The 27,553-nt window shown below is 45.0% G+C and overlaps 1 protein-coding gene across 7 annotated transcripts in view; it reads right to left on the bottom strand.

Moving 5' to 3' along the window:
* Positions 1–1,934: 1,934 nt before the first annotated feature.
* SIRT2 (sirtuin 2) overlaps positions 1,935–27,553 on the bottom strand; it is a 114,529-nt gene continuing 88,910 nt past the window's right edge. For all 7 annotated transcript variants that reach the window (XM_085856935.1, XM_085856937.1, XM_085856939.1 and 4 more), the window contains 12 exons: positions 19,501–19,542; positions 16,932–17,038; positions 16,424–16,480; positions 15,379–15,447; positions 14,682–14,805; positions 8,174–8,233; positions 7,970–8,025; positions 3,652–3,728; positions 3,498–3,549; positions 3,028–3,095; positions 2,860–2,926; positions 1,935–2,617 (listed from right to left, as the gene is read on the bottom strand). In XM_085856935.1, coding sequence (XP_085713061.1) covers positions 2,516–2,617; positions 2,860–2,926; positions 3,028–3,095; positions 3,498–3,549; positions 3,652–3,728; positions 7,970–8,025; positions 8,174–8,233; positions 14,682–14,805; positions 15,379–15,447; positions 16,424–16,480; positions 16,932–17,038; positions 19,501–19,542 — 881 coding nt within the window. In that variant the 3' untranslated portion in view covers positions 1,935–2,515. The remainder of the gene's footprint in view (positions 2,618–2,859; positions 2,927–3,027; positions 3,096–3,497; positions 3,550–3,651; positions 3,729–7,969; positions 8,026–8,173; positions 8,234–14,681; positions 14,806–15,378; positions 15,448–16,423; positions 16,481–16,931; positions 17,039–19,500; positions 19,543–27,553) is intronic.

Raw genomic sequence — 27,553 nt, 5'->3', positions numbered from 1 at the left:
AGCCAATCAGCCCCCGCGTGGGATAGGGTTGCTCGCCAAATTCGAACTACCTAAGTACCCACGCGGAGGGTAGACCGGGCGATCGCACCTCGCCGCAGGTCGACTTCGGACACGGGCCACTTAAGCGACCCGTTCCGTACTATCAGAATAACCGAGCGGTGTTATCGTCGACCTCGACGGTTCGATTAATTATCGGGCGTATTCAGCCCACTACCAACCCTTTACGTGAAGCAAGATGGGGATTCAATGGAGGAAAAGACGAAGCGAAGCGGGAGAACAGTTCAACAATAAAGCACATTTATTCTCGGCACACGGGAAGCACACAAATACAATTCCACCAAATGCACACAAAAAAAAGAAAACACAATTCCATTTACACAAAAAGCAAACATAAAAGTGAAAACACAGTGCAGAGCTAATACCGACTACCGAGCACACGGCAACACTTATACAATTCTACTTCACAGACGGCGCCGACAACACATACCCAAAACCAAGGAAAAGAAATACCCCCAAGGATGGGGCAGCCCGAGGCCGAGACCGGGTCGGGCCTACCCGTCTGGTGATGAGACGCGGAGCGGCGATGGCCCCGCAACCCGCGGGCCTCGTGGACAGTGCCTGGCAGGGGGTGGGAACGGGGCCCCCTTGGTCGCACTATCTCAGCGCGGGGGGAAACAGGAGGGGGTTGCTGATGCTCGGGGTATAGAGGATCTTTATTATCCCTGGTGTGCGTCTCCACCTCGGCCAGGTCGCGCTGCTGGCCTCCCTCGGGCATGCAGCTCCTGGCACCGACGCGAGCACCCCCTCGTCCGACTCTCTTCAGCTTCTCCAGCCACTGCCGGCTTCGGGCTCCAGTCTTCCACACTCGTCCCCTCCGTTCCGACTCCTTCTCGTTCTCGACTCCTTCTCGTTCTCGTTTGCGACTCTCTTCTCGTTCTCGTTTGCGACTCTCTCGTTCCCTTTTTGCTGACTCCAACGCACACGACGAGCAGCTCCATCGCCCGCGAAGTCTTGACCCTCTGCTTCCGACTCTCCTCTTCTTGACTCTCCGACCGTTCTTGTTTGCGACTCTCTCGTTCCGACTCCTCGTTCTCGTTCTGCTGACTCTCTTCGCTGACTCCTTTGCGACTCTCCCCTGACTGACGAACACCGTCCTTTTATCCCCCCCGTAACTTCGCCTTTGACCCCCTCCCTTTGACCTTTCACCTCGCTCCCCATTGGCCCGAGAAAAAGTGGGCGTGAAGGCTTTTTGATCCACAAATTTGCATATATCGATCGCCCTGGGGGCGGGGCCAATTCGCCCCTCGCTCACCGATTGGACGGCAAAAAGTGGGCGTGTGTCGTTTTTGATCCGTTTTTGAAGCAGAAAATCCGTGATTTTGTACACGCTGTTCAACGTGCACCCTACACGAGTCCAGCATCGGTGCCCATGAGTGGCGCGAGATGACGGTGATGCGATGGTGGCGAGTTGTGACGGTAAAGGTCGTGGCGGTTGTGGTGAAGCGGCGTTGTGGTTGGTGGTTGTTGTTGTGGTTGTGATCATGGCGGTTGGTCCAAAATAAAGATAGTAAAAGAAAAACGGCTATCCTGAAGAGTCGCAGCACGTATAAATGACATGTATTCCCACTAGACAACGGGTTTGGGCCTAACTACACATGCACTTACCGAGATACCTCACCTAAGGGACCTGAATGGTGGTTTGCGAATCTGGTAACCACAACAATATATTGGGCTGGGAAGGAAGGGAAAGCATCTGCTTCTCACTCAAGGCTTTGGTTTTTTTCGATCCAAAACAGGTTATTTATTTTTAATGGCCATTTCTAGTTAACCTGGTGGCAGTCTAATTTCTGCAGGTGATGAAACCGAGTCAAGATGAATGGTGCCAGTTGCAGAGGAGGTTGTGGTAGTGATGAGAACCAAAGGTACCCTGAAGAAACTTTTTAAAGTTGTTTATTTATTTATTTTTGAAAGCTTTTTAAAAAGCGAAGTATTGCAACAGATATGGGATCCAAAAGTTGTCAATGCAAGCAATCTTGATTCCCTCCTCCCTCAACACCCCCAACCCCCAATACAAAACATAGGGCAGATTTTCTCATTCACAGAATAAATATTTACAAAAATGGTGGTGTTGGAGCCAAATCATTTTTACAATCAAAAAAAGAAGAAGAAAAGAGCGAGGATATAGATATCAACACAGGTTTGCAATAAACACCGAAAAGAAAACCTTAATTGAGATGTAGAGATTCATTTCTACACCGTGTTCATCCATCCATCATCCTTTTTCTCCACCAAATCAGCAACTTGTGCCAACCACGGTGAGCGTTTCAACAAATCTAACCTTAAAATATTGGGAATTTCTTTGGCAACTGACCATTTCTTCGGGGTAATTAGGTTCCCTGTTATTGCAAATATAAATACGAAAATCTTCCTGTCATCCATGATTGAATAGAACAAAATCCTTTAAAGCAGAAAGCAACTTAATGACCACCCTGGCTGGACAGTCTTTTGATTCCAATCAGGAGTGGTGTGCCCCGATGGTTGCTCCCTGCAGTTTTGCAGTGGTGAGCTCCTCGTCGATGCGTGAGTGTTCCGCAGTCACGAGCGCTTCAAACTCTTCCTGAGAGTAGGAATTGAAAGGTTTGATGCATCACTGTGTGTGATTCACCAGCCCCTTGGGCTCAATGTAAGTGATAGAGATGGGGTGGGGGGGGGGAATATTTTGGGCCAGCACAAGGCACACTTCTTAGAATACCTTTAGAGGACTGTCGAGCACAAGGTTCGGATCGACAGGAGGGTTGACACCGAAAAGTGCTCGAATAACTATTACCCAAACTTTTATGGTGCAGAACATATAATTACCTTCCAACCCAGCAATTCTGCAAGTGCCAAGCATCCATCATCACATTTTCCCAGCCACGCAACATCCCTGAAAAACCAAAGGAGTGTAAAAGTCAAAGCGGAAGATAGAACCAAAGAATTTAAAATGTGCACCAAAGTCGAGGCAGTGTGTGATGCTCTTCTTCACACCTGTAAGCATTTTCTGAATCGAAGTCCATTCCACTTCCAAGACCCAAGGCTGCCATGATTGGATCCGTCTGACAAAAAGCAAGAGTGAGGATTGTGGAATGAATCTGCATTGCATACATTGCCGACCTATTGATTAAAGGAAACTTTCGAAAAAGCATAAAGCCTTTGGAATATATAAGCTGTAATGTATGCAATTTTGTGTGGTCACGTGACACGTTACGTGATGCGTTCCACCAGACCGATATAAGCTGTGCAAGAATAGCATGAAACGATGTTTAAAAAAAACCAAAAAACTGTGGGAAAGCAGAATGATCTCAGTTCCTTCAAAAGGAGCAAGAAAGCCTGTGTCCGACTGTATAACGGACTCGTCCTTCATTTCCATGTCCGTTTTCGAACTTTGGGTAGGCAGCTGAGTTGACCGTGGAAATGAAGGACACGTATGGTGGACAAAAGCAATTTGTGAACTTCACCTGTCCGCTTCTTTCCATGTTAAGGAGAAGCCTTGGTGTCGTTTCAGAAACTCTGAAAGGACAGGGGCAGGGGATGGGTAATAAGAATTGGATAATCTGATACCTGACAATACCTTTTGATGAAAATGAGAAACCCTATGGTTTCTATAGCTACCTGTTCGTGAGCGAAGAAAATGGTTGGACAACCAATGAGGTGCCCATAATTATCAGTAGGTCACAATCAGAGAAGTCCTGTGTCAAGGTAGGATGCCACAGCAGGAAAAAGAAAGTTAGTTTTATTTTCTCAAATATCAAGCCCTGATTGGTCATTCACACGACATGTGCATTGAACCAAAGCTTGCATTGCACACCACTCAATATCCAGCAGTCTTTGGGAAAACTAGATGATCTTGGTCTGATGGGATGGTGCGGAGGGAGCACACTGACCTATGAGCTATCTAGTCTGGGTTTGATTCCTGAACAGACTATAAATTCCTGAACAGGCAAGTCGTTAGCCCATCTCTGTAATAAGTACGGACACGTCAGCTTAAGGATCGTCTTGTTTTTGAATGTATTGGATTGTCTTAAGGATCGTCTTGGGCACGGTATTGAATCACTCAGCTCAACGTCCCTCGGATGGATGTTAGGTAGGGGAAACGTCTGCCAGGAATAGTTTGTGAGCATTGAAGATCCCAAGGGGTCTTCTGTGAAGAGTCGGTGAGCTATCGCCAGCGCCCTGAACAAATTACAAATTCCAGCCCTCTTGTATTGTCGCGTCAACGGCTTGAGCTCATGACGAGCTCGCTTAACTAATGTCAACCTCGTCACGGCAGGAGGTTAAAATCCCACTGTGTACCGAACGGTCTTAAATCCTGTTGGATATGTTCCGAATTATAGAGGACAACGAGCGTGCAGGTCATGAGGCGAAACTTGAGAACCTCAGCTCTTTTAAAACAAAACAGGTTTATTCCCAAACCATAAACGGAAGATTGACTGGCGTAGGGATATGACAGTTGGTCGTGGTGGGGAGGAAAAGGGGCAATCAATAAATAATTATATACAATGATAATTAAAGAAACTAAGGCGCCTCACTCCGGATACAATCACAGATGGGAAAGGGGAAAAACCGAGGGACTCAGCTCTGGTGGTAGCGGGTGGAAGCACGGGCGCGGGGCAACCACGAGCAGGCAATGAAGAGGGATGAGGAGGATGATGGGATGGGAAAAACGACGACCAGGCACGCAGAACAATCTCCTCAGAACTTGTTCTCCTTCAGTACTCGTTCTCCTCAATCACTCCGCAATCAGCTCTCTTCTCATAACCAGGCTCTCCTCCGAGTACCTCCAGGCTCCCCTCAATCGGCTCTTCTCATAACCAGGCTCTCCTCCGAGTACCTTCAGGCTCCCCTCAATCGGCTCTCTTCTCATAACCAGGCTCTCCTCAGAGTACCTTCAGGCTCCCCTCAATCGGCTCTCTTCTCATAACCAGGCTCTCCTCCGAGTACCTTCAGGCTCCCCTCAATCAGCTCTCTTCTCATAACCAGGCTCTCCTCCGAGTACCTTCAGGCTCCCCTCAATCGGCTCTCTTCTCATAACCAGGCTCTCCGAGTACCTTCAGGCTCCCCTTAATCGGCTCTCTTCTCATAACCAGGCTCTCCGAGTACCTTCAGGCTCCCCTTAATCGGCTCTCTTCTCATAACCAGGCTCTCCTCCGAGTACCTTCAGGCTCCCCTTAATCGGCTCTCTTCTCATAACCAGGCTCTCCGAGTACCTTCAGGCTCCCCTTAATCGGCTCTCTTCTCATAACCAGGCTCTCCGAGTACCTTCAGGCTCCCCTCAATCGGCTCTTCTCATAACCAGGCTCTCCTCCGAGTACCTTCAGGCTCCCCTCAATCAGCTCTCTTCTCATAACCAGGCTCTCCTCCGAGTACCTTCAGGCTCCCCTCAATCGGCTCTCTTCTCATAACCAGGCTCTCCTCCGAGTACCTTCAGGCTCCCCTCAATCGGCTCTCTTCTCATAACCAGGCTCTCCTCCGAGTACCTTCAGGCTCCCCTCAATCGGCTCTCTTCTCATAACCAGGCTCTCCTCCGAGTACCTTCAGGCTCCCCTCAATCGGCTCTCTTCTCATAACCAGGCTCTCCTCCGAGTACCTTCAGGCTCCCCTCAATCGGCTCTCTTCTCATAACCAGGCTCTCCTCCGAGTACCTTCAGGCTCCCCTCAATCGGCTCTCTTCTCATAACCAGGCTCTCCTCCGAGTACCTTCAGGCTCCCCTCAATCGGCTCTCTTCTCATAACCAGGCTCTCCGAGTACCTTCAGGCTCCCCTGAATCGGCTGTCTTCTCATAACTAGGCTCTCCTCCGAGTACCTTCAGGCTCCCCTCAATCGGCTCTCTTCTCATAACCAGGCTCTCCTCAGAGTACCTTCAGGCTCCCCTCAATCGGCTCTCTTCTCATAACCAGGCTCTCCTCCGAGTACCTTCAGGCTCCCCTCAATCGGCTCTCTTCTCATAACTAGGCTCTCCTCCGAGTACCTTCAGGCTCCCCTCAATCGGCTCTCTTCTCATAACCAGGCTCTCCTCCGAGTACCTTCAGGCTTCCCTCAATCGGCTCTCTTCTCATAACCAGGCTCTCCTCCGAGTACCTTCAGGCTCCCCTCAATCGGCTGTCTTCTCATAATTAGGCTCTCCTCTGAGTACCTTCAGGCTCCCCTCAATCGGCTCTCTTCTCATAACCAGGCTCTCCTCAGAGTACCTTCAGGCTCCCCTCAATCGGCTCTCTTCTCATAACCAGGCTCTCCTCCGAGTACCTTCAGGCTCCCCTCAATCGTCTCTCTTCTCATAACCAGGCTCTCCTCCGAGTACCTTCAGGCTCCCCTCAATCGGCTCTCTTCTCATAACCAGGCTCTCCTCCGAGTACCTTCAGGCTCCCCTCAATCGGCTCTCTTCTCATAACCAGGCTCTCCGAGTACCTTCAGGCTCCCCTCAATCGGCTGTCTTCTCATAACTAGGCTCTCCTCCGAGTACCTTCAGGCTCCCCTCAATCGGCTCTCTTCTCATAACCAGGCTCTCCTCAGAGTACCTTCAGGCTCCCCTCAATCGGCTCTCTTCTCATAACCAGGCTCTTCTCCGAGTACCTTCAGGCTCCCCTCAATCGGCTCTCTTCTCATAACCAGGCTCTCCGAGTACCTTAAGGCTCCCCTCAATCGGCTCTCTTCTCATAACCAGGCTCTCCTCCGAGTACCTTCAGGCTCCCCTCAATCGGCTCTCTTCTCATAACCAGGCTCTCCTCTGAGTACCTTCAGGCTCCCCTCAATCGGCTCTCTTCTCATAACTAGGCTCTCTTCCGAGTACCTTCAGGCTCCCCTCAATCGGCTCTCTTCTCATAACCAGGCTCTCCTCCGAGTACCTTCAGGCTCCCCTCACTTCTCATTCTCATCCGAGCTCAATCCTCTCAGGGTTGTTCTCCTCAAAACTCATTTTTAGCCGCGTCTCGCGTAGCGAACGTGGCTCTGAGAGAGCTCGGCATTGTTCTTCTTCTTGTTGTTCTTCTGGTGAAGAAAAAACCTTTAGGACTCGGCTCTTTTATATACAGGATCCGGATCTCCTTAAATACTGAGCACCTGTACACATCCTCGCATAGACGGTGCCTTTTGAGAGCGTCTATCATGAACTTTTAAATATATTCGGACATTTGCTTTAAAGTTTCGAAAAGTTCACGTTACTATTTAAAGATTATTCCATTCAATGTATTGTAATTTCGTAAATACACTATTTTCTCGTCATGAAGGACTATTGGCGGAACGTGACAAAATATCGGAAGTTGTTGTTGTTGTTTTTTTCTTCTTGTTCTTGTTCTTCTTCTGGTGAAGACAAAACCTTTCGGATGCGGCTCTTGGACACATTTGTCCTTGTTTTCCTCAGACTCCACGAACTATCAGACGTGCCATACTGCTCGATTATGCTCCTCCCTCCTCTCCCCAGGCAACGCTCTGCCCTTTGTGTTTATATCTCCACCACTCTCTCTTGCAAAGTCTCCCGGCACCCCAGTAGAGGTTTACGTCGGGGTTATACGGCACAATTTCCTGAACCATAATCCCCAATTAATTATCAACATGCACCACCCCTGTGTGGTGCACATTCAAACAAGACGATCCTTAAGCTGACGTCTCCATACTTATTACAGAGATGGGCTAACTAATTGTACACGGACCATGCTACTCTCTACATTCCTATTTGCTCTATGGTAATATGTATCCCCCACCTCCACAAACATAAAAGTGTTCTCTGTCTCGTGTATACTTCAGAAACATCAATGCTCTGGGAGATCGGACTGGCCTTGAACAAATGGGACAGAACAAAGAACAAATCCCTGCAGTACAAGTTTTATGAATGACGCTCAGCATCACATCCTGCGCGTTTGCAGACAGAACCCCACAAGAGGGAAAGAGGAAAACGAGTACATTATCCTTTTCGTAAACAAAGGAAGAATTTACCGTTTGAATACATTGGAAGAATCGCTGAGGGAGAGATTCACCAAAAAATATAATATCTGCAAAACAACAAAAAAATGTTTAGAACCTTTGGAAATGAATATCTTTACTCGTATTTTTAATTGCTTTGTTTTCCAAAAGAAGATCGTGGCTCATGGAAGAGCAAGGTGATGGGGGTGGAGAAGGGAGGGGGTCAGTGATACTCACCAGGTTTGACCAAGCCTTCACACTCATCACACACTGGGATGTTGTCTTTGAAGATTTCCTCTGAATAGATGATATAAAAACAATTATAAAACATTCAAGTGACAATTATCGTTGAACATGTCAAAGTTTACATTGGTTGAATTTGCAGATATAAAGAATGGCAAGTGGGGCAATATGAAAGTCATGGTCACAATCAGTTTGGTTTGCAGGTGATGAACAGAAGTATGTCCTTCACAGTCAGTATCATGAATAAATAATTCCTTCACTCTTCATGGAGAGGAAAAGAAGGACAGACAGGAATACCTCCTGCAATTTGTATGCAGATCTGTCAGCATTTGCACATTTATTCGACACCTCACTCCCCACCACCGCCCGTCCCCACCCCACTCCCCCCCCCACCCCAAATCCACACACCATTCCAATAGGAAAAGAAAAAGAGCAATCAGAGATTGTGGACCCTTGCCAGGACTTCTTTTGAGTGGTGTATTTTTTTATAGGTTTTTGGGTAAATCCAATATGGCTGCCAAACCATATGACCTATGATAACATATGTGTGAACATTTTGTTCCTCATAGACAGGCGGTCATACGTGTAGTAAAGTTTCACCTCGATATATTCAGCCACTTCCGAGAAGATGATTTTGAAGGTCTTTTTTTTTTTTTTAAACAACATGGCTGCCGAATCAAATGACCGATGATGTCATCAATTTTTTTTTCTGTGCACAATTTTATCCCTAGATGACCCTCAAAATTTTTCATACTGATCAGATGTAGTGTTATACATATGCAATTATGACGACATTACGAAGGCACCTATGATGTCATAAAAATAAATCACATTAATTCCCCATGAGTACTTGCCATGTGCCAAGTTTCAATTTTTTTTCTTTGGTGCGGTTTCAGAGATAGAGAGGTCCAAAGTTTTTCCGTTTTTCCAACATTGCTGCCACACCACATGACCTATGACGTCAGAATTATGATGAAAACATTCTACAAGAGGAGACACCTTTGGAAAAAATTGTCTCCATCCGACAAGCGGTTGCGGAGAAAAACACGGAAGTTCTGTGTGGACAAACAGACAAACGGAAACAAATGCAATGACCTCTCCTTCAGCGAGGGTAATAATATGAAAAAGACAAGAACACAAAATTGAAGGAAAAGTCAAAATACGAAGTTGCGAAAAGATAAACTGAGAGCACCACCAATTAGTGGAGTTGCCCGGAAATAAAGTTTCGGGTCCAATGTTTTGAATAATGAGCAGTCTTTGACCATGACCGTGCAGGCATTATGTACTGGGGGTTAATTATCCTCCCAAGTGGGTACACATGACTGCAATGTACAGAAGTTAAGACTGAACTGTTTACTCATGACATTGGGGGTGGTCAGGCCTGTGTGTGTGGATGGAGTCATCTTAGTTTTTGCTCGACATCTCGGAAACCCCATGTCGCTCATAGTCATCAAACTCAAAGGGATAATTACCCTGCGCACGCGAAGTGAAAAGTGGGGTTAAACAATTGGTTCACTGCTGCCTGACTGTCGACAAACGTCAGTTTATGATCGAGGAACAGCTTTATTTCAATTGAATATTAAATTTTGAATTGGAAAATTAACGGGTAGTTTAAAGCAGTACTTTGCCTCCAAATTTGTCCCTATCACACATGTGCAGAGAGGAGCGAGATTATTGGTTCACGAAAAAATATTTTCACGGAAAATATAAGTGACCACTATATTCGTTATTGTTGTCTGTCTGTCTGTCTGTCTGTCTGTTTGTCTGTCTGTCTGTCTGTTTCCGTTTAAGGCAGCCGCTTCCTGTGCTGCATTTGAAAAGCTACTGATTAATTATTTTACATTTTCATTTCACATTGAGATACAACATAGTCAGTTGCTGTATTGTCCTTCCCAGTAATATTTTAAAACAAAATGAACATCTGAATGAAAGTAGATCTAATACAGTGTCATAGAGTAACACAATTTATAATAGTCATATTTTGCCCTCTTTTAAGACAAATACAACCTCCACTGTCCAATGTTACACCACCATTTAATGGTGGACAGTACAAGTACCAGAGCTTTGGCTGTGGGTGAAACCAAGAGTGCAACCTGTCCCGAGCATAGCTCCATGGGTTTTGATCCGATCCTGATGAAATTTTGGTGGGAGGTTTATATTGTTGCGAATTCGCGCCCGCCGGCGTGCGAACGGCCACGTAACTCGAATCGCGGCACGTCGCCCACCAGACGGACAATTCTGTCGTGACCCGCTCGGACTAACGCCGGGAGCTAGTCACGGGTGGGCCTTTCGACCTCACCACGATAGTGCCAAATCGGCCCCCCGCGTGGGATAGGGTTGTTCGCCAAATTCGACCTACCTAAGTACCCACGCGGAGGGTAGACCGGACGATCGCACCTCACCGCAGGTCGACTCCGGACACGGGCCACTTAAGCGACACGTTCCGTACTATCGGGATAACCGAGCGGTGTTATCGTCGGCCTCGACGGTTCCGATTAATTATCGGGCGAATTAAGCCCACTACCAACCCTTTACGTGAAGCAAGATGGAGATTCAATTAAAGAAAAGACGAAGCGAAACGGGAAAACAGTTCAACATGAGGCACATTTATTCCGCGGCACGCGGAGAGCACACATATACAATTAAACAGAATGCACATATATCAAATGCTACAAAAGAAACACAACAATGCGGATCTACAACCGACTACGCGTGCACACGGCAACACTTGCACAGTTTTACTTTACAGACTGCGCAAACAACACATTTACTCAAAAGCAAAACAAAAGGGCCTCCCTCAAAGACAAGGGGGCAGACGGGGCCTGTGGGCCAATATTTGCGCAGGACCTGAAAGAGCGGTCAGGTCCGCGAGACCGGGTGGATCCTACCCGTGTCTTTGTGATGAGCCGCCAATGTGGTGGCGCGGCGGCGCCCCGACTCCGCGCTCCTTCGCGGGTTTCGTTGGCACTGCTTGGAGTGGGGTGGGAACGGGGCCCCCCTTTTCGCACTATCTCAGCGCGGGGGGGGGGTGGAAGGGGGGAATTGTTGATGCTCTGGGGAAAGAGGATAGCTGGCTTGCTTGGGTCCCGCGACGAGCGATTCCACTGCGAGCTCGTCGCCGACCGCCGTCTTCCTTGCCTCGGACCCGAGCTATTCGGTCTCTTCCCCAATTCTCCTCAGCCGACTACAGCAAACCACCTGTACGCCCTCGCCTCCCGACTCACTCCCCGCTCCTCCAAGGTCGACTCTGCGCTCAAACCGACTCGACCACGCTCCAGGCTTCCTCTCTCTGCAGCTCCCCAACAGACTTCGAACCCCGACAGACTGCGAGCTCCACTCGGCTCTCCGACCTCTCCAGACTGACTCTTCTCGAACTGACTGCCAAATTCGCCCCGCGCTCGGCGCTTTATAGGCCGGCAGGAGAACCCATATGCAAATTTCTGGATCAGAACGAGCTCGGGGGTGGAGCCACGCTCGCCCATTGGACGGAGAAAAAGGGGCGTGAGCCTCCCCTGATCCTAGAATTTGTATATCGCGATTCTACACCGACGCGCCTGGAAGCGGGGCCAAACCGCCCCGCGCTTGCTGATTGGACAGATCAGAAGTGGGCGTGTATCATTCCTGATCCGAATTCTCCTCGGAAAGGCCGCACTTTGCACTCGCGGTTCGGCGCGCACCTTGTACGAGTCCAGGACAGCCTGACGCTCGGTGCTCACAAGTGGTGCGGGAATGGCGGTAGAAGGAGGAGAGGTGAAGGTGGTGGAGGGTTTATTGTGGTGGTTTATGGCCATGGCGACGTTTGGAATGGCGGTGATGCGATGTTTGCGGGAGCGAGTTGTGAAGGTAAAGGTTGTGGCTGTTGGCGTTGTTGTTGTTGTGAAGCGGCGTTGCGGTGGTGGTTATTGTGTGATGGCGGTTGAGACGTGGTTGGTTCAAAATAAAGATAGAACATAAAAATGGCTATCTAAAAGGGTCGCAGCCCGAATGGATTACCTTTATTCCCTCTAAACAACGGGTTTGGGGCGAACTACACATGTACTTACAGAGATATCTCACCTACGGGACCTGAATGGTGGTTTGCGAATTTCCTCAACCGCAACAATATCATGATCTAGTTGTGTTTTACTGAAAATGGGCGTGGTCCGCCCATTATGGGCCGAGCCACGCCCAAAAAACGTGTTTTTAGGGGGTAGCCGATTTCAATTTGCATCTTCTCCTCGGGGTTTTGTTGAATCTGACAGGGGTTTCGATATTTGGTTATCGCAATGGCACCAGCCTCGCCCCACGGAGCTCGATTTTTCATTTTCGTCCCAAGGTCACAAGGTCATGAACTGAGAAAATTTCGAATTTTGACATAAAAATCAGACGACCGCCCAAACTTTGAGAGCTTGGATGACAATATTTTTTTTGCATAATCTTGAGGTCATTCCCCACCTAAAGTCTTGAAACCATTTTTCTCTATCAAGAACACCTTGCCCGTGGCGCCCCCTTCAAGTTTGTTTTTACGCTGATTTCATCAAAGTATGGATAATCCGATGAGTGCGAAATGCCATATAGCCTATATGACGTTATATTGTTCCTGGAATGTTCCAGAGGAAGTTTTGCACCAAAGGTCATAATCCTTGAACTTTGACCTTTAAAGTTCACAAAGGTCAAATTTTCAAAGTTGTGGGAATCGAACCGGGTTTTCGACCTTCTTCGACGAACTAACTCCATTAAGCTATAACACGTATCCTGTTTCCTTATTTTAATGTCCACAACATTGTTTTGGGACCTTTAAAGGTTATGCAAAGGTCAAATTTTTTAAGTTGTTGAACGAAACCGGGTTTTCGCCATTTTGCAGCTCATAACCTGTCACTCGTACCACATCATGTTGATCATTTTTATAACTTGGTCAAACATTATCACATTGTCTCATCCTTGACTTCTGAAACAATCTACATCGTCAAATACTGCTCGTGAACCATCGTCGTCTTCAGACTTGTTAATTTGCTCTGTCTAGCAATGAAACAAAATTGAAACTCATTCCTAACAGGAAATTTACTGTTTTTAAGGATATCATAAAGGACACAAACAAAAAGCACAACCGGCTGGCCAGGCTTGACGTTCGACTAGTGAGGGCAGGAATTTGTTATTTCGCAATGGTGCTGGCGATAGCTCGCCTACTCTGCGAAGGACACCATCGGATCTTTAATGTCCACCAACTAATGCTGGCAGATGGGACACCGTTTAACGTTCATCCGATGGGCAGCACACAAATTGATGAATCTCCCTGCACCTGTGAAACATGGGGCTGACAGTTTATAGCTGGGTTAGTAATCAAACCCATGATGGACGGCTTAGAGGCGAGTGTGCGTTCCCCTCTCGGCCATCCTATCAGCCCCTTTTTCTACAAAACCTTGACAATCTTTATTTTATTTCAATCGATTTATATACTTGAACACTGCAGAACACAAATCGTCTTTTTGGTACTTTTTAAAATGTTCCGTTTAGCAGTTGCTGCATTTTACATCATCTCGACCAATCAACTTTGCTGCTCGCAGTCCCAACCCATGTCCTTACAGGGTAATGTCTTCTATAAACTCTCCAGTTAACAATGCCCTCCAATTCTGTGAACAGCATCTAGATTTAGTTCGAACTTTTATTCCTTTAGCCCAGTTAAAAGTCCGATGGAATAATTCTGCAAGTGCCAAGCATACATCGTCCGATGGAACAAAAACTGCTAAAGCGTTCGCTGTGCCGGATAACATCACTGCATTGGGCTGGGTGGTGACGCTTCAAGCCCAACTGTCACAGGATTATTGTTGTTGCTCTGTGGCCCTCGTGTCCTATTAAAATGCTATTTCATCCCACCCACTGATCCAAGACAGGTTTATAAGACTTGGTGTTGTTATATGAATAAAATAAAGGTCAGAACAAATAAATAAATAAAAAACACCAACACGTGTTAACTTGTACGAAGCAGTGCTGTAGTAAAACAGTGCTCAACTGCAACCAAAAAATCGCTCCTTTTTGGCCTTGCAAGATGGCCTCGAGGTACGCACACTCGCCTCTGAGCTGTCTAGCCTGGGTTTGAATCTCGGCCCAGCTATAAACTGTCATCCCGGTTTTCGTTGGCAGGGTGAGTCGGTGTTTGCTGTCCCTCGGATGGAAGTTAAACTTGGCGTCCCATCTGCCGGCACGAGTTATTGAATGCAAAATATCCCATGGTGTCCTTCGCAAAGTCGGCGAATTATTGCCGGCAACTTCAACAATATCCAAATTCCTGCTCTAACCTACAGGGGGCACTTCATCAGCAGCACAGCCACACTACCAGCTAATTAAACTATTAGCAGCCTTGTGCTGCATACTAAAGAAGAAAAGCATTACTTTCCAAAAGACGAAAAGGGAAGTGCTTGGAACATATCTCTGGACCACGTATCAAGGTGCATGGGAATGTTTGCCACACAAAGTCGTTTTTCCGGCACACCCTCAAGAAACCATGAAGGTAAATCGACCTCACCTTTCATCCACGTCAGCGGGAAGGCCTTTTGGCAGCCCAGGCAATGTGACGTGTGGAAGGATCCGTGGGCCTCCACAAGGTTATCGTCCGTGAGTCCAGCCACTCGCTCCAGCGTGTCGATGTTCTGGTGGTGCGAAATATGTCCAATGTGTTGTTGTTCGTCCGAATAGAATCGGGAATTGCCCAAGTGGGGCTCTGCTGTTGACCGGAGTGTGTTTCCTTCCATTCGTAATTATTGCCTCCATCATTTATCATAAACACTGAAGATTGCCTCAAAATGAAGTGACGGTATGCACAATAATAGCCAATGCCTCCTAGGATCTGAGCACACGCTTCGACATAATGCATCGAATTTTCAATTCAGAAAACGCCGAGTTCAGTTGATGTGGCAGAGGTGGTTCAACACATAGCCACACAGTGCAGTCTTCAAAAATGCACCCTTTGATGTTTGCACAGCATCATTATACATTTTCCTTGACAGCATCTCTGGCTCATGGATGAGTTTAAATTTACATTCAGTACATGCAGGATAAGAGCTGCTTGGAGACAGTGTACTCACTATGTCATTAATAGACAGTGGATGAATAACGAGAGTATATGGAATTTGAATGTGCGATCGCCGCACCATGAGCTATGTGCTTGCATGGGAGGGGATGCCAGGCAGGCCAACGTCCGACAGAAGTGTTGGAGTGCATACCTGGGTGTAGCAGCGAAGCAAGAGTCCCTTATCTCGCAGAAAGCGCATAAAGTAGTGGCTGACTGTCGGCTGAAAATGAGGTACGAGGGGGGTATTAAGAAAACATCCATGAAACAAAGTCTAGCTTGAAACGAAACGACAAAGCATCCCAAAATGTAATACCCATCCATGTCCACTTTGTACTCAAATTAAACAAGCAAAAACAAAAAGTTTTTCCAATTCTTGTTCTCCACATTGTCATCCAAAATGTTGGTTGAAAACTTGATGACAAAAGCTCAAATGATAAAAACGTTATGGCGTGGAGACAGACAGACAAACAAAAAAGGGGTCATAGACCGACCGATACTTGTGAAATCAGTTGCTGCGACTTTGGACCTTTGGACCTCAACAAAATATGCTTCTAACTTTTGATTGGTGAACTAATTCAGTGACGTGACTCAATATGCAAATTCTCTTCAAATTTAAAGTCAATAAAATGAAAATTGATGATTTTGTGAGCTTTACCTTTTTACCCAGCCTGGTGTTCGCTTAGAGGTTAGGGTGGTGGCTTGGGATCCTAGGGTCCTGAGTTTGAGCCCCGTTTGTCCCTGCTGAATTAACACCACGGGGTTGACTCAGCTTGCCATCCTTCCGAGGTCGGCGGAATGAGTACCAGTGTACTAATAATAGGGGCACATCAGCCCCTAACCAATGATGCAACCAGCAGCCAAAAAGGTAGCAGACGATGGCAACCTTTTTACCCAATTGTTAATTGGTGTTCCGTATATTCTGATAATAAAGGTTTGTTGAAAATTTGATGACAAATTTCAAATGGTAAAAATGAAAGTTATAGCCGGGGGACGGGAGGGCACACACGTGTATAAAAAAGCGCACACGCACGCGCGCACACACACACACACACACACACACACACACACACACACACACACACACACACACACACACACACACGGGCTCACTCGGCACCATCCCAAAATAAATATTCTCAAAATGAGGGGTTAACATTCGTTATTTTAAGGCATCGTTTGATATGCTTGAGTATCACCTTAAATTCTCCAGGGTACAGCTCCTTTGCCAGTGTAAAAAAAGGCTGTGGATTCATCTGAAACAAAATTGTAGGATTATATGTAGCGAGCAAATAGCATTCTAGCAACCTGGCAATGATGGAAATGCTGTTAGCACAATAAGCAGAGCAACAAAGCCAAAGTATAAACATTCTCTTCCATTGAAACCAATCTTCTCAAAAGTAATCCTGAATTACTAATGCTGACCTCTGGTTTAGTTACGCTCGTTTGTCCGAGTTGTTACTATGTGGTGCGACAAGGCTAATGTGGAAATCTTAAACTCAGTCTCTTGAAACCAGGCCAGCAAAGTTATTTTTAAAGGAAAAACAAGATGAAGCCAAAGTGGCAAGATTTTGATCTGGCAAACAATTTGGAACGGTTTGAAGCTCGGAATGACATGCCATGCCTAAGGCAAATTTCACAGTCTGTTACGATCAGCAAAGAGGAAAGTCGATGAGAAAGGCAGGATGAGATCACACAAATCCAAACCTTAAAGTATGACATTTCAAATATAGCCTGTGGATGAGGAAGATTGTACTTCTGCAAGTTGTGGTAGAGTCCAGAGCCAGGAGAACGAAAGTCCGGAATTCCTGCAGCTGGGTTGAGAATGCAGATTAAAAATAAATAAATAAGTGTAAATGAATTTGTACTCCATGATACGATACATCAACAACAAACTTAATGTATGTTTAATCGGCTCCAACAGCTAAAGCTGCTCATAAAACAACAAAATAGATGACTTCATTAATCCTTCACAAATTGCATTCTTCACCAACCTGCCCTCTCATCCACCATGTTCCACCAATTGGCATCGACAGCAGCAGACTGCAATGTATGTATACACATTGATCAATGTACATGGGAATAAGGATCTATATAAACCGCTACTTGAGATAGATTTGAAAATACTTTCATTTGTCTACGTCCTGTTAAGCTCATCAATTCCCAGACGTAAGAGAGAGAGGCTATTGAAATTGGTCTGCATGTCACAACAAAAGGCAATTACTTCATCAGATGACAAAAGGAGCAGATGGGCTGAACACTTTCAGGAGGTGTTTGACGAACCACCTCCACCCAACAAAATTCACATTGATGATGACAACACGTCACTCGGTTGTAGATACAGGACCAATCAATCATGAGGACATTGCATTGTGACTTTATAAATGAGAGTTTGGTGCTTCTTCATCATCTGCTTGTGGTTTTATCCTGAGCAGTGCAAGTCGAAAATATTTGATAATGTCTATTTTATTGAAATGCATATTCCAGATTTCAGAAATTAGAGATACCATAAAGAAACTTAAGAATGAGAAAACACCAGGAGCAGATGATAAAAGCTGTTGGAGAAGACATTGGAAAACAGTGACTGAATATCTGTAATACTGCCTTGAAATGAGAAGAAAATCCGATGGAAGGGAAAATATGATAAATCCCCCAAAAACATGATCTTATGGACTTCAAAATTGGGGAGACATTACGCTTTTCTTTCTTCTGGGAAAAGTGTTCAATGCGATGCCGTGGACGAGGGACTTCGAGAGGAGCAAGCAGGGTTGAGACAAATCAAGATCGTGTCATGACCAAACTTTATCTGAGGAAGGATCATTGAAGGAATCCGAACTTTACAGACAAATTTCATAGACTTCGAAAAGGTGTTTCACAGCAAAGACAGGAAATCTCCACGGATTATACTTCGACATTATGGTATCGCAGATAAGTTTGTGGGGATGTTTGAGAACATGTACGATGGAATGGAAAGCTGTGTTAAAACAGAAGATGGAGTTACAGAATGGTTCAAGATCTTGATCGGTGTAAGGCACGGGTGTGTGCTGCGAAACATTGAGTCACCTGTAGACCTAATCAGAGAGGACCTTCAGTTTGCAGAAGATATTCCTCGTATTTGCATAAATTCAGACGACATGCAAAAGAAGGCAGATGCCATACCCAAGAAGTGGAACAGTATTGACCTGAAAATCAATACAAAGAAAACACAGTTCTTGAATATAGCTCCAAACACATGATAATACAAAACTCAAGATTGGGCAGACCCCACTGGAAAGAGTAGTGAAATTCACCTACCTGGGGACAAGTCACCAAGGATTGAATTGGGGAAGACAAAGTCAGATCTTAGATTGCAAAAGCTGCAGCATCCCTTGACAAATTGGAAAAAAATTTGGATTTACCCAACAATGGGTGGAGGCCCTCAATGTCAGACATGAGATCAGAGCAGTCTCTCTATACATATCTCCAGCATTTGATACAGTCTGGCATCCCGCAATGCTCTCCAAACTCTCTGCCTATGGCATCCAAGGCTTACAGACTTCCTCTACCATCGTAGCCAATGTGTGGATCTCAATGGGATGCGTTCATCTCATCTCCCTGTTAAGGTTGCAGTACCCCAATGTAGTGTTCTGGGACTTGTCCTGTTCCTAATCTTCATCAACGATCTTTCTGAGTCTGGAACGTCCTCTTTTATTTCTTTCCAATGACTCTACTCTCTCACATAGCATTTCTTATCTTCAGATAAGCATGCAGCAACCTCTCTGCAGATTTTGATAGGATCATGATCTGGTCAAACACTTGGAATATGTCCTTCAATCCTTTCAAGCCTCGCACCCTTACTCTATCTCTCCGAAATGGCCATCTACTCTTCGCAAAGGACAACGTGGGATCTTTAACGTCCACCAATGAATGCTGGCAGACGGGACCCCAGTTTAACGTCCATCCGAGGGACGGCACACACTGATGAATTGCCCTGCCTGTGAAACACAGGGATGACAGTTTATAGCTGGGTCAGGATTCAAGCCCAGGCGAGACACCTTGGAGACGAGTGTGCGTACCTCCAGGCCATCCTGTCAGCTAGGATACCTCAATAAAAAGGGGTTATAATGACCCCGGAATGATTATAAATGGAGCCAAATATTGAAGGAACTATCTGGAGTACTTGATATGCAGGGACCAGATCGACCAATTGTAGCCATTTGTAAATCAAACAAACAGTTTCAAATTAAAGAAAAATAAAATGACCATAAAGATGTGCATTGAAGAAATGTGTACTTACACGTCGAGATCCCAGCACCAACCATACACAGGATACGTTTACCTGGCACAAAGAGCACAGTGTTGGAATCATTTTCAAGCAAACCTGTAACAATGTTAAAGGCTCTTTGGCAATCTCTTTTTTTAATGTAAGCTCAAAATACTTCGAAGGAGCAAATTTAATGTGGAATGTGTGTGGGAGTGGCGACCCATCCAGGTTTGTAACCAAGCCAAGAAACTGCTTCAACAGAACCGACGCTCTGCATAGCACTTGGTACATGATGATAAACTTGGAATAGAGCACGTTGGGTGAATACAAGTTATGCAGATTAATGCACAGATTAAACTGGCTCATTATATTACAAACGTAATGGAAAGAGAGCACATTAGTAGGGAGGCAAAACCAGAAAATGACATATTAAAAATCATTTCATATTAGAAGCTGGCATCCACCATGGATAGTTAGGCCATGGGGTGGTGCTTTGGACCAGGGTGGATACTACCCCAGATTTCTCCGAAAAGGGTCTTAAATTAATCCTTTTCCCAAAAAACACAATTTGGAAAATTGTCCAAAATGTGGGGTGGAGATTTACATTATTGCTCATTACCAATTAGCCAATTGCCACAAAGCAGCAAATGACCACTTATCTTGTAGCTACAAACATTAGCTACAAGTTGATAGTAAAAAATTTCAATCAGGTGATTATTAAGGGCTCCAGGGTCCAAGACGTCATGTGACCCTTAAAACCCCTAAATTTAGGCTACTACTTAGTTTAAAGCCCAGAATAAATATTAATATTCAATATAGCTCTTTAAAACAAATATTGTTTTGAAGTAGACATATGTGGGCAGTTTTTGAAAAACATCCCATTACTCAGTCTTAAAAGGGGTATGAATTAAAGAGGGTCAAATTTGGCCTCTTTTTCCCAAAAATCTGAATTTCGGATTTGTCAACTTTATTTTCAGCAAGGATCACATGGATACCACAGTTCATATAGTTTGCATATTTGGGCCCCATGAGATGAAGATGTAAGTGGATACAAGGGGTACGGGGGAAAGGGAGGAATTTGGACCCCTTTCAACCTAAATTATGTGTAGGGGCCCACAGCAACTGCATAACGGTCGATTTTTTAGTTAAAAAATGCTTGCTGCAACAATTTATTGAAGGGCGACAAAATAATAAATTCTCCCATAAAAGTGTTGCTTTCAGTCAACAGAGGGCAGCTTTGCTGTTGAGTTCACTGAAGTGAAAGTGCATTGTTGTCATTCTATTATTCCATCTTTCAAAATATATCTCATTTACATGACTTTGATGGATACAATTGCTAGGTAGGTTGGTTTATTAAATCCGTTTCTTCAATCACATATTGAGCTATACAATGCAATAATAACAGACTATACAATACAATGCCATAATAACAGACAAGAAATCAGAAACTTGTGCATGAGCCATGATGCAATAGTCTCTGTGAGTTGAGGGGTTATCTCATTTAGATGTAAATTCAGAACTAAGTGAAGTGCAACTAAGGTAACTATCATCATGAAGATGCACCATATGGATAATTTATGAATCTGTGCATCATCATAGAAGTCATTGCCATAAAGACACGTCTTCTGGATGTAAATCATGGGTAATAGCCACTCAATGAACCTTTGAAATTGTCCATTGTAAATCCCTCTCGGGGATTTAACAAATCAAGTTTTTTTTTTTAAATGTTTATTGTTAAAAAAGATTGATTTTCAACTTAAATATAAATAAAAATTTTAATTTATTGAATTTTCTTCTTTCATTCCAGAAAATGGATTCATGATGAGAAGCTTGATCATGATTATGAACACCTTGTGGGTCTCATGTCGGAAATGTTTAAATTGATTGACAAATTAAATTGAGTTTGACAAAAGTAACGTCAACAAGAAAACGTATGTGCTGTGGAGACAGTATTCACACTGTTGGCTTTCATTCGAGCAGACCGAGAAGGAAATTGGAGTCTGCACCTGGAGTCATTTGCAAAGATGTTACCAATGTTCCATCAATACGATCACACAAATTATGCACGTTGGGGCACAATCTACCTTGCGGAGATGCGCAGCCTCCCAGACGGCACCCATGGTCCACCGCCAATTTGAAAATGGACAATTCTCCATCAAGCGTTCAGAATCGAAGTTTTGTCAGGTTGCAACAGACCAAGCATTAGAGCACATAAACAGAGTGGCCAAGGTATGTGGAGGATTAGTTGGGATCACAAGGATTGTTTCTGCAAGGGACAAATGGTGTTTAACTCTGAATGAAAAATCTGCCATATCTGATGCCACATTTAAAATGTTTAACATGGATATTGATGATATAAACAGTGACTGGGGACACCAAGAAGCTGGACCAGCTCGACTAGAACGTGACGAATCTGATACGAAGAAGTTGGTCCATGAACTGGAGCGCTTCCAAGTCTTTGACAGTTTGTCCAATGAACTTGTTGTCATCACCACATCAGATGTGGCACCTGATGATATAGCCAGCGCTCTAATCAATGCTGAATCCATGGGAGAGAAGGCCTTGGAGGAGTTTGTCACAGTGCGACTCAAGGAAAAGTCAGAGGACTTTTATTCAAAAATGACGCGCCATAAACCAAAAACGCGAGAGAGCATGTACCATGTCAAAATCCGAGATGGTGGAGGTAAAGAGAAGACCATAAAGGCTGACAGAGATCTTCTAAGAAGACTATTAGTTGCATCTCAGGGTTGTCGGGAAATCGACATAAAAAGCATTTTAGAACATGAATTGAGTCCAGTCCCACTTTCCCTTGCATCTACCAATTTCAAATTAAATAAGGGCAATAAGGCAGACCTAGCTACACTACTGATTGAGGATGTGGATGTAAAAAGCGAGATTGCAAAGAGTGACAAGAAGTCATTTGTAGTAATAGATGGACCAGCACTAATTCAACAAACTGGAAAACCAGATGGTGCAAAGATATTTGGAGACTTGGCTGACACATTCGTAACCAAGGTATTGAACAATTACAGTGCCACATGTTGTAGAGTAGATGTTTTATTTGACAGATACAATGACTTGTCTATCAAAAGCGGCACAAGGGAACAGCGGACGGGGTCAATTCGACCAATCAGGCGGCGTATTGACAATAGAAACTGCCCCAAAACTGGAAACAATATATCAGCTTATCTGCCAACAAGGAAAACCTGGCATCTTTCCTCAGCAACGAGCTGAGGGCCCAGTCTGGCAGGGTTCCTACAAATGGAGAACTGGTCATAGCAGGGGGATTTGAGAACGTGATAGAGACATTCACCACTAGCGAGAGGGACATATCCCATTTACGTGCAAACCATGAAGAAGCGGACACTCGTATTCCGCTCCATGCGAAAGATGCTTTAGAACAAGGATTTGAAAAAATAATTATAAACTGCAAAGACACAGACGTCTTGGTGATGGCCACAGAATTGTTGCCAGGGTCCAGTTCAGAAATTTGGATGAGAGCAGGAACACTAAAAAAACACAAAAAAAAAACATTCCAGTTCACTTGATAGATATTCCATCATAAGTGAAGCAGAACCTGATCCCATTCCATGCCCTCACAGAGTGCGATTCCATGAGCCAGTTCTCAGGGAAAGGTAAAAAGAGTGCCTGGAAGGTCTTCCTGCAATACCCATCTTTGCTTAGTGGCTTGGGAGAGCACAAACTTTCTGAAATGACATTTGGTGAAGTTGAAAAGTTTGTGTGCATTTTGTATACAGGGAATGACAACATGGAACATATCAATGAAGTGACACCACTGATTCGTCAAGGGAAGAAAGTCACTTGAATCCCTCCCTCCTACTAAGGATGCCCTTCAGCATCATGTTGAAAGAGCAAATTATCAAAGCTGTGTCTGGAGGCAAGCACTTGAACCCATACAAGTGCTCTCCGATCCAATAACTAGAGGCTGGAAAAAGGAAGGGAACACATTGAAGCCAATCCTAACGACACTGGATTCTGTACCAGAAAAATGTCTGCAACTCGTTACAAGTCAATGCCGAGGTGGTTGGACAGGTCGATGTGGATGTGCTGCTAATGGTATACCTGGTATCGCTAGCTGTTTCTGTGGTGGAGTGTGTCACAACTCAAACAACCATGTGGATGAGGATATCAGCTGGTTATTCCATGGAGGTATACCTCCATGGTTATTCAAGTAGTAGTACTTCTTGCACATTCATGTAGACCAGTACGCCTACCTACAAATGCCTAACATTTTACCACAGGTACTGTCCATGTAGTGTGCTGCTGGACCCTTCAGTTCTACTATCCAATCATTTGAATCATAGTTAATTAATCCATATTGACAAAACGCACTAATTTCACAATACATGTAGGTACTTGTCAGATCCTATCAAGGCATTTGACTAAAATTAAGTAATTTAGGATTCAAGGGGTCCAAATTCCTCCCTTTCCCCCGTACCCCTTGTATCCACTTACATCTTCATCTCATAGGGCCCAAATATGCAAACTATATGAACTGTGGTATCCATGTGATCATTGCTGAAAATAAAGTTGACAAACCTGAAATTCCGATTTTTCAGATTTTTGGGGAAAAATGGGAAAAAAGGGCCCAACATTGACCCTCTTTAATTCATACCCCTTTTAAGATTGAGTAATGTGAGTTTTTTCAGAAAACTGCCCACATATGTCTACTTTAAAACAATATTTGTTTTAAAGATCTATATTGAATATTAATATTTATTCTGGGCTTTAAACAAAGCAGTAGCCTAAATTTATGGGTTTTCAGGGTCACATGACGTTTTGGACCTTGGAGCCCTCAATAATCACCCCATTGAAATGTTTTACTATCAACTTGTAGCTAATGTTTGTAGCGACAAGGTAAGTGGTCAGTTGCTGCTTTGTGACTATTGGCTAATTAATGAGCAATAATGTAAACCTCCACCCCACATTTTGGACAATTTTCCAAATTGTGTTTTTTGGGAAAAGGGTTAATTTAAGACCCTTTTCGGAAAAATCTGGGGTGGCATTCACCCGGGTCCAAAGCACCACCCCATGGCCTAACTATCCATGGTGGATGCCAGCTTCAAATATGAAATGATTTTAAAATGTTATCCAGGCCTCTTTTTTTTCACTTCGCCTCCCAACAACATGAAGAGCGTTTAAATAATAGACCACACAAGTCTGAAGACGACGATGGTTCACGAGCGGTATTTGACGATGTAGATTGTTTCAGAAGTCAAGGATGAGACAATGTGATAATGTTTGACCAAGTTATAAAAATGATCAACATGATGTGGTACGAGTGACAGGTTATTAGCTGCAAAATGTCGAAAACCCGGTTTTGTTCAACAACTTAAAAAATTTGACCTTTGCATAACCTTTAAAGGTCCCAAAACAATGTTGTGGACATTAAAATAAGGAAAGAGGATACGTGCTATAGCTTAATGGAGTTAGTTCGTCGAAGAAGGTCGAAAACCCGGTTCGATTCCCACAACTTTGAAAATTTGACCTTTGTGAACTTTAAAGGTCAAAGGTAAAGGATTATGACCTTTGGTGCAAAACTTCCTCTGGAACATTCCAGGAACAATATAACGTCATATCGGCTATATGGCATTCCGCACTCCTTGGATTATCCATACTTTGATGAAATCAGCGTAAAAACAAACTTGAAGGGGGCGCCACGGGCAAGGTGTTGGAGATAGAGAAAAATGGTTTCAAGACTTTAGGTGGGGAATGACCTCAAGATTATGCATAAAAATATTGTCATCCTAGCTCTTAAAGTTTGGGCGGTCGTCTGATTATTATGTCAAAATTCGAAATTTTCTAAGTTCATGACCTTGTGACCTTGACCTTGGGACTAAAATGAAAAATCGAGCTCTGTGGGGCTATGCAGGTGCCATTGGGCTAACCAAATACCGAAACCCCTGCCAGATTCGAAAAACCCCCTCGGAGAAGATGGATTTTTATGTCAAAATCGCAATTTTCTAAGTTTGTGACCTTGACCTTGGGACAAAAATGAAAAACAGAGCTCCGTGGGGCAATGCAGGTGCCATTGGGCTAACCAAATACCGAAACCCCTGCCAGGTTCGACAAACCCCTGGAGAAGAAATTTTTTTAATGTCAAAATCGCAATTTTCTAACTTCGTGACCTTGTGACAAAAATGAAAAATTGAGCTCTGTGGGGCTATGCAGGTGCCATTGGGCTAACCAAATACCGAAACCCCTGTCAGATTCGACAAAACCCCTAGGAGAAGATGCAAATTGAAATCGGCTACCCCCTAAAAACATGTTTTTTGGGCGTGGCTCCGCCCATAATGGGCGGACCACGCCGATTTTCAGGAAAACACAACTCGATCATGATATAAACCCCCCACCAAAATTTCATCAGGATCGGATCAAAACCCACGGAGCTATGCTCGGGACAGACAGACAGACAGACAGACAGACAGACAGACAGACAGACAGACAGACAGACAAAAATACAGTCAGACACACACAACAATAACGAATATAGTGGTCACTTATATTTTTCGTGAAAATATTTTTTCGTGAACCAATAATGAACTCCACAAACGATGGTTTGGCTTTTGTTTCTGCAGAATGGCTTCGAAAAGGAAATGTTTAGGATGAAAGCAGAATGTTGGGAGATAAAATGTATCAAACAAAAGGGGACAAAATCATTTCGGAGCAAGGTGTGCTGTCTCCGTGGGAATACCTGAAAACCCACTCCGTGGGAGTACCTCCTGTGCAGCTTCCCTTCGCAGGGCAGCTCATCGGATGACGGGAATGGGGCAAAGCCTTCGGGACCCCCAATCTTTGATGATAGGAGGAAAACCATGGGGTAACATCCCTGGGTCAGATTGCGGGAGAGTGTGTCGGAGTGGTGCTGAGGTGTCGTCCACCAGACGGCGGTCTCCTTGGGTTAACCTGAGGCAGTCCCTTCGGGTGGGTGCCTGGAATGTCCTATCCCTAAGAGAGGATGATCACCTGTCTCTGAAATCATCTGAGCTCAAGCGTTTGGACATCGGGATTGCAGCTCTCTCTGAGGTTCAGAGACCGGATTGCGGCGAGATAATGGTGGGTGGTTACACCTACTATTGGTCTGGTCGCTCTGATGGTTACCATACTCAAGGAGTTGCTGTAGCTGTGTCCAATAAGCTAACCCCAATGATATTTGATGTAACACCGGTCAACGAGCGTATTATGAGACTGAGGATTTGTCACTCCTTCGGTGTCATTTCCCTGGTCTCTGTCTATGCTCCGACTGAGGCGAGTGATCTCACTGTGAAGGACAAATTCTACGCCACGCTCGAGTCTGTGGTTGATCATTGCCCCAGACGAGATACACTTCGAGTCTTGGGGGATTTCAATGCATCGACTGCAACTGATAGGGATGGTTATGAGACATGTGTTGGTCCCCATGGGTAAGGAACTATGAACCAGAATACCACTAAGTTCCTTGACTTTGCAAGAAGCCATGGACTTAGGGTGGCTGGTTCATGGTTTCAGCACCCACAAGCTCATCGCTGGACTTGGTATTCCAATGCTGGCGGTGTGGCAAAGGAGATTGACCATGTCCTCGTTGACGGTCGTTGGAGGATGATCCAGAACTGCAGAGTCTACCAGAGTGCTCAGTTCCTCAATACTGACCACAGGCTTGTTGTAGCAACTCTAAAGCTGCACCTTAAATCCTGGAGAATGGTACCATCCCAGCCTAGGCTGGATGTTGGCAAGCTCAAGGATGAGAGAGTAGCTGAGGAGTTTGCAAACAGGCTGAGTGGACATTTGGGGTGTCTGGGTGCTTTGGGGGGTCCTGAAGAGTTGTGGAGCGCCTTCAAGACCACCGTCTTTGATGTTGCCGATGGATGTCTTGGAACTCACCGCAGGGCAAAGAAGAATTTTGTCTCTCAAGGGACACTGGATACCATTGACCAGAGTTGCAGGACCAGGCTGAATGGCAGAGCTGAGCTGTTCAGGGAGCTGAGGCGTAAAACTGTACGTGCACTAAGGGTGGACACGGAGGCCTATGTGCGAGGAATCTGTGAGGGGGTAGAGTATCACCTGTGGACAGGTGATTCTCATCCCG

This window comes from Eptatretus burgeri, chromosome 15, assembly GCF_056783735.1.
Source record: "Eptatretus burgeri isolate ZD-2024b chromosome 15, Ebu_testis_v1, whole genome shotgun sequence".
Lineage (NCBI taxonomy): Eukaryota > Metazoa > Chordata > Myxini > Myxiniformes > Myxinidae > Eptatretus > Eptatretus burgeri.
Note: the sequence above shows the minus strand (reverse complement) of the source record. Positions and strands in the feature narration are given on the sequence as shown.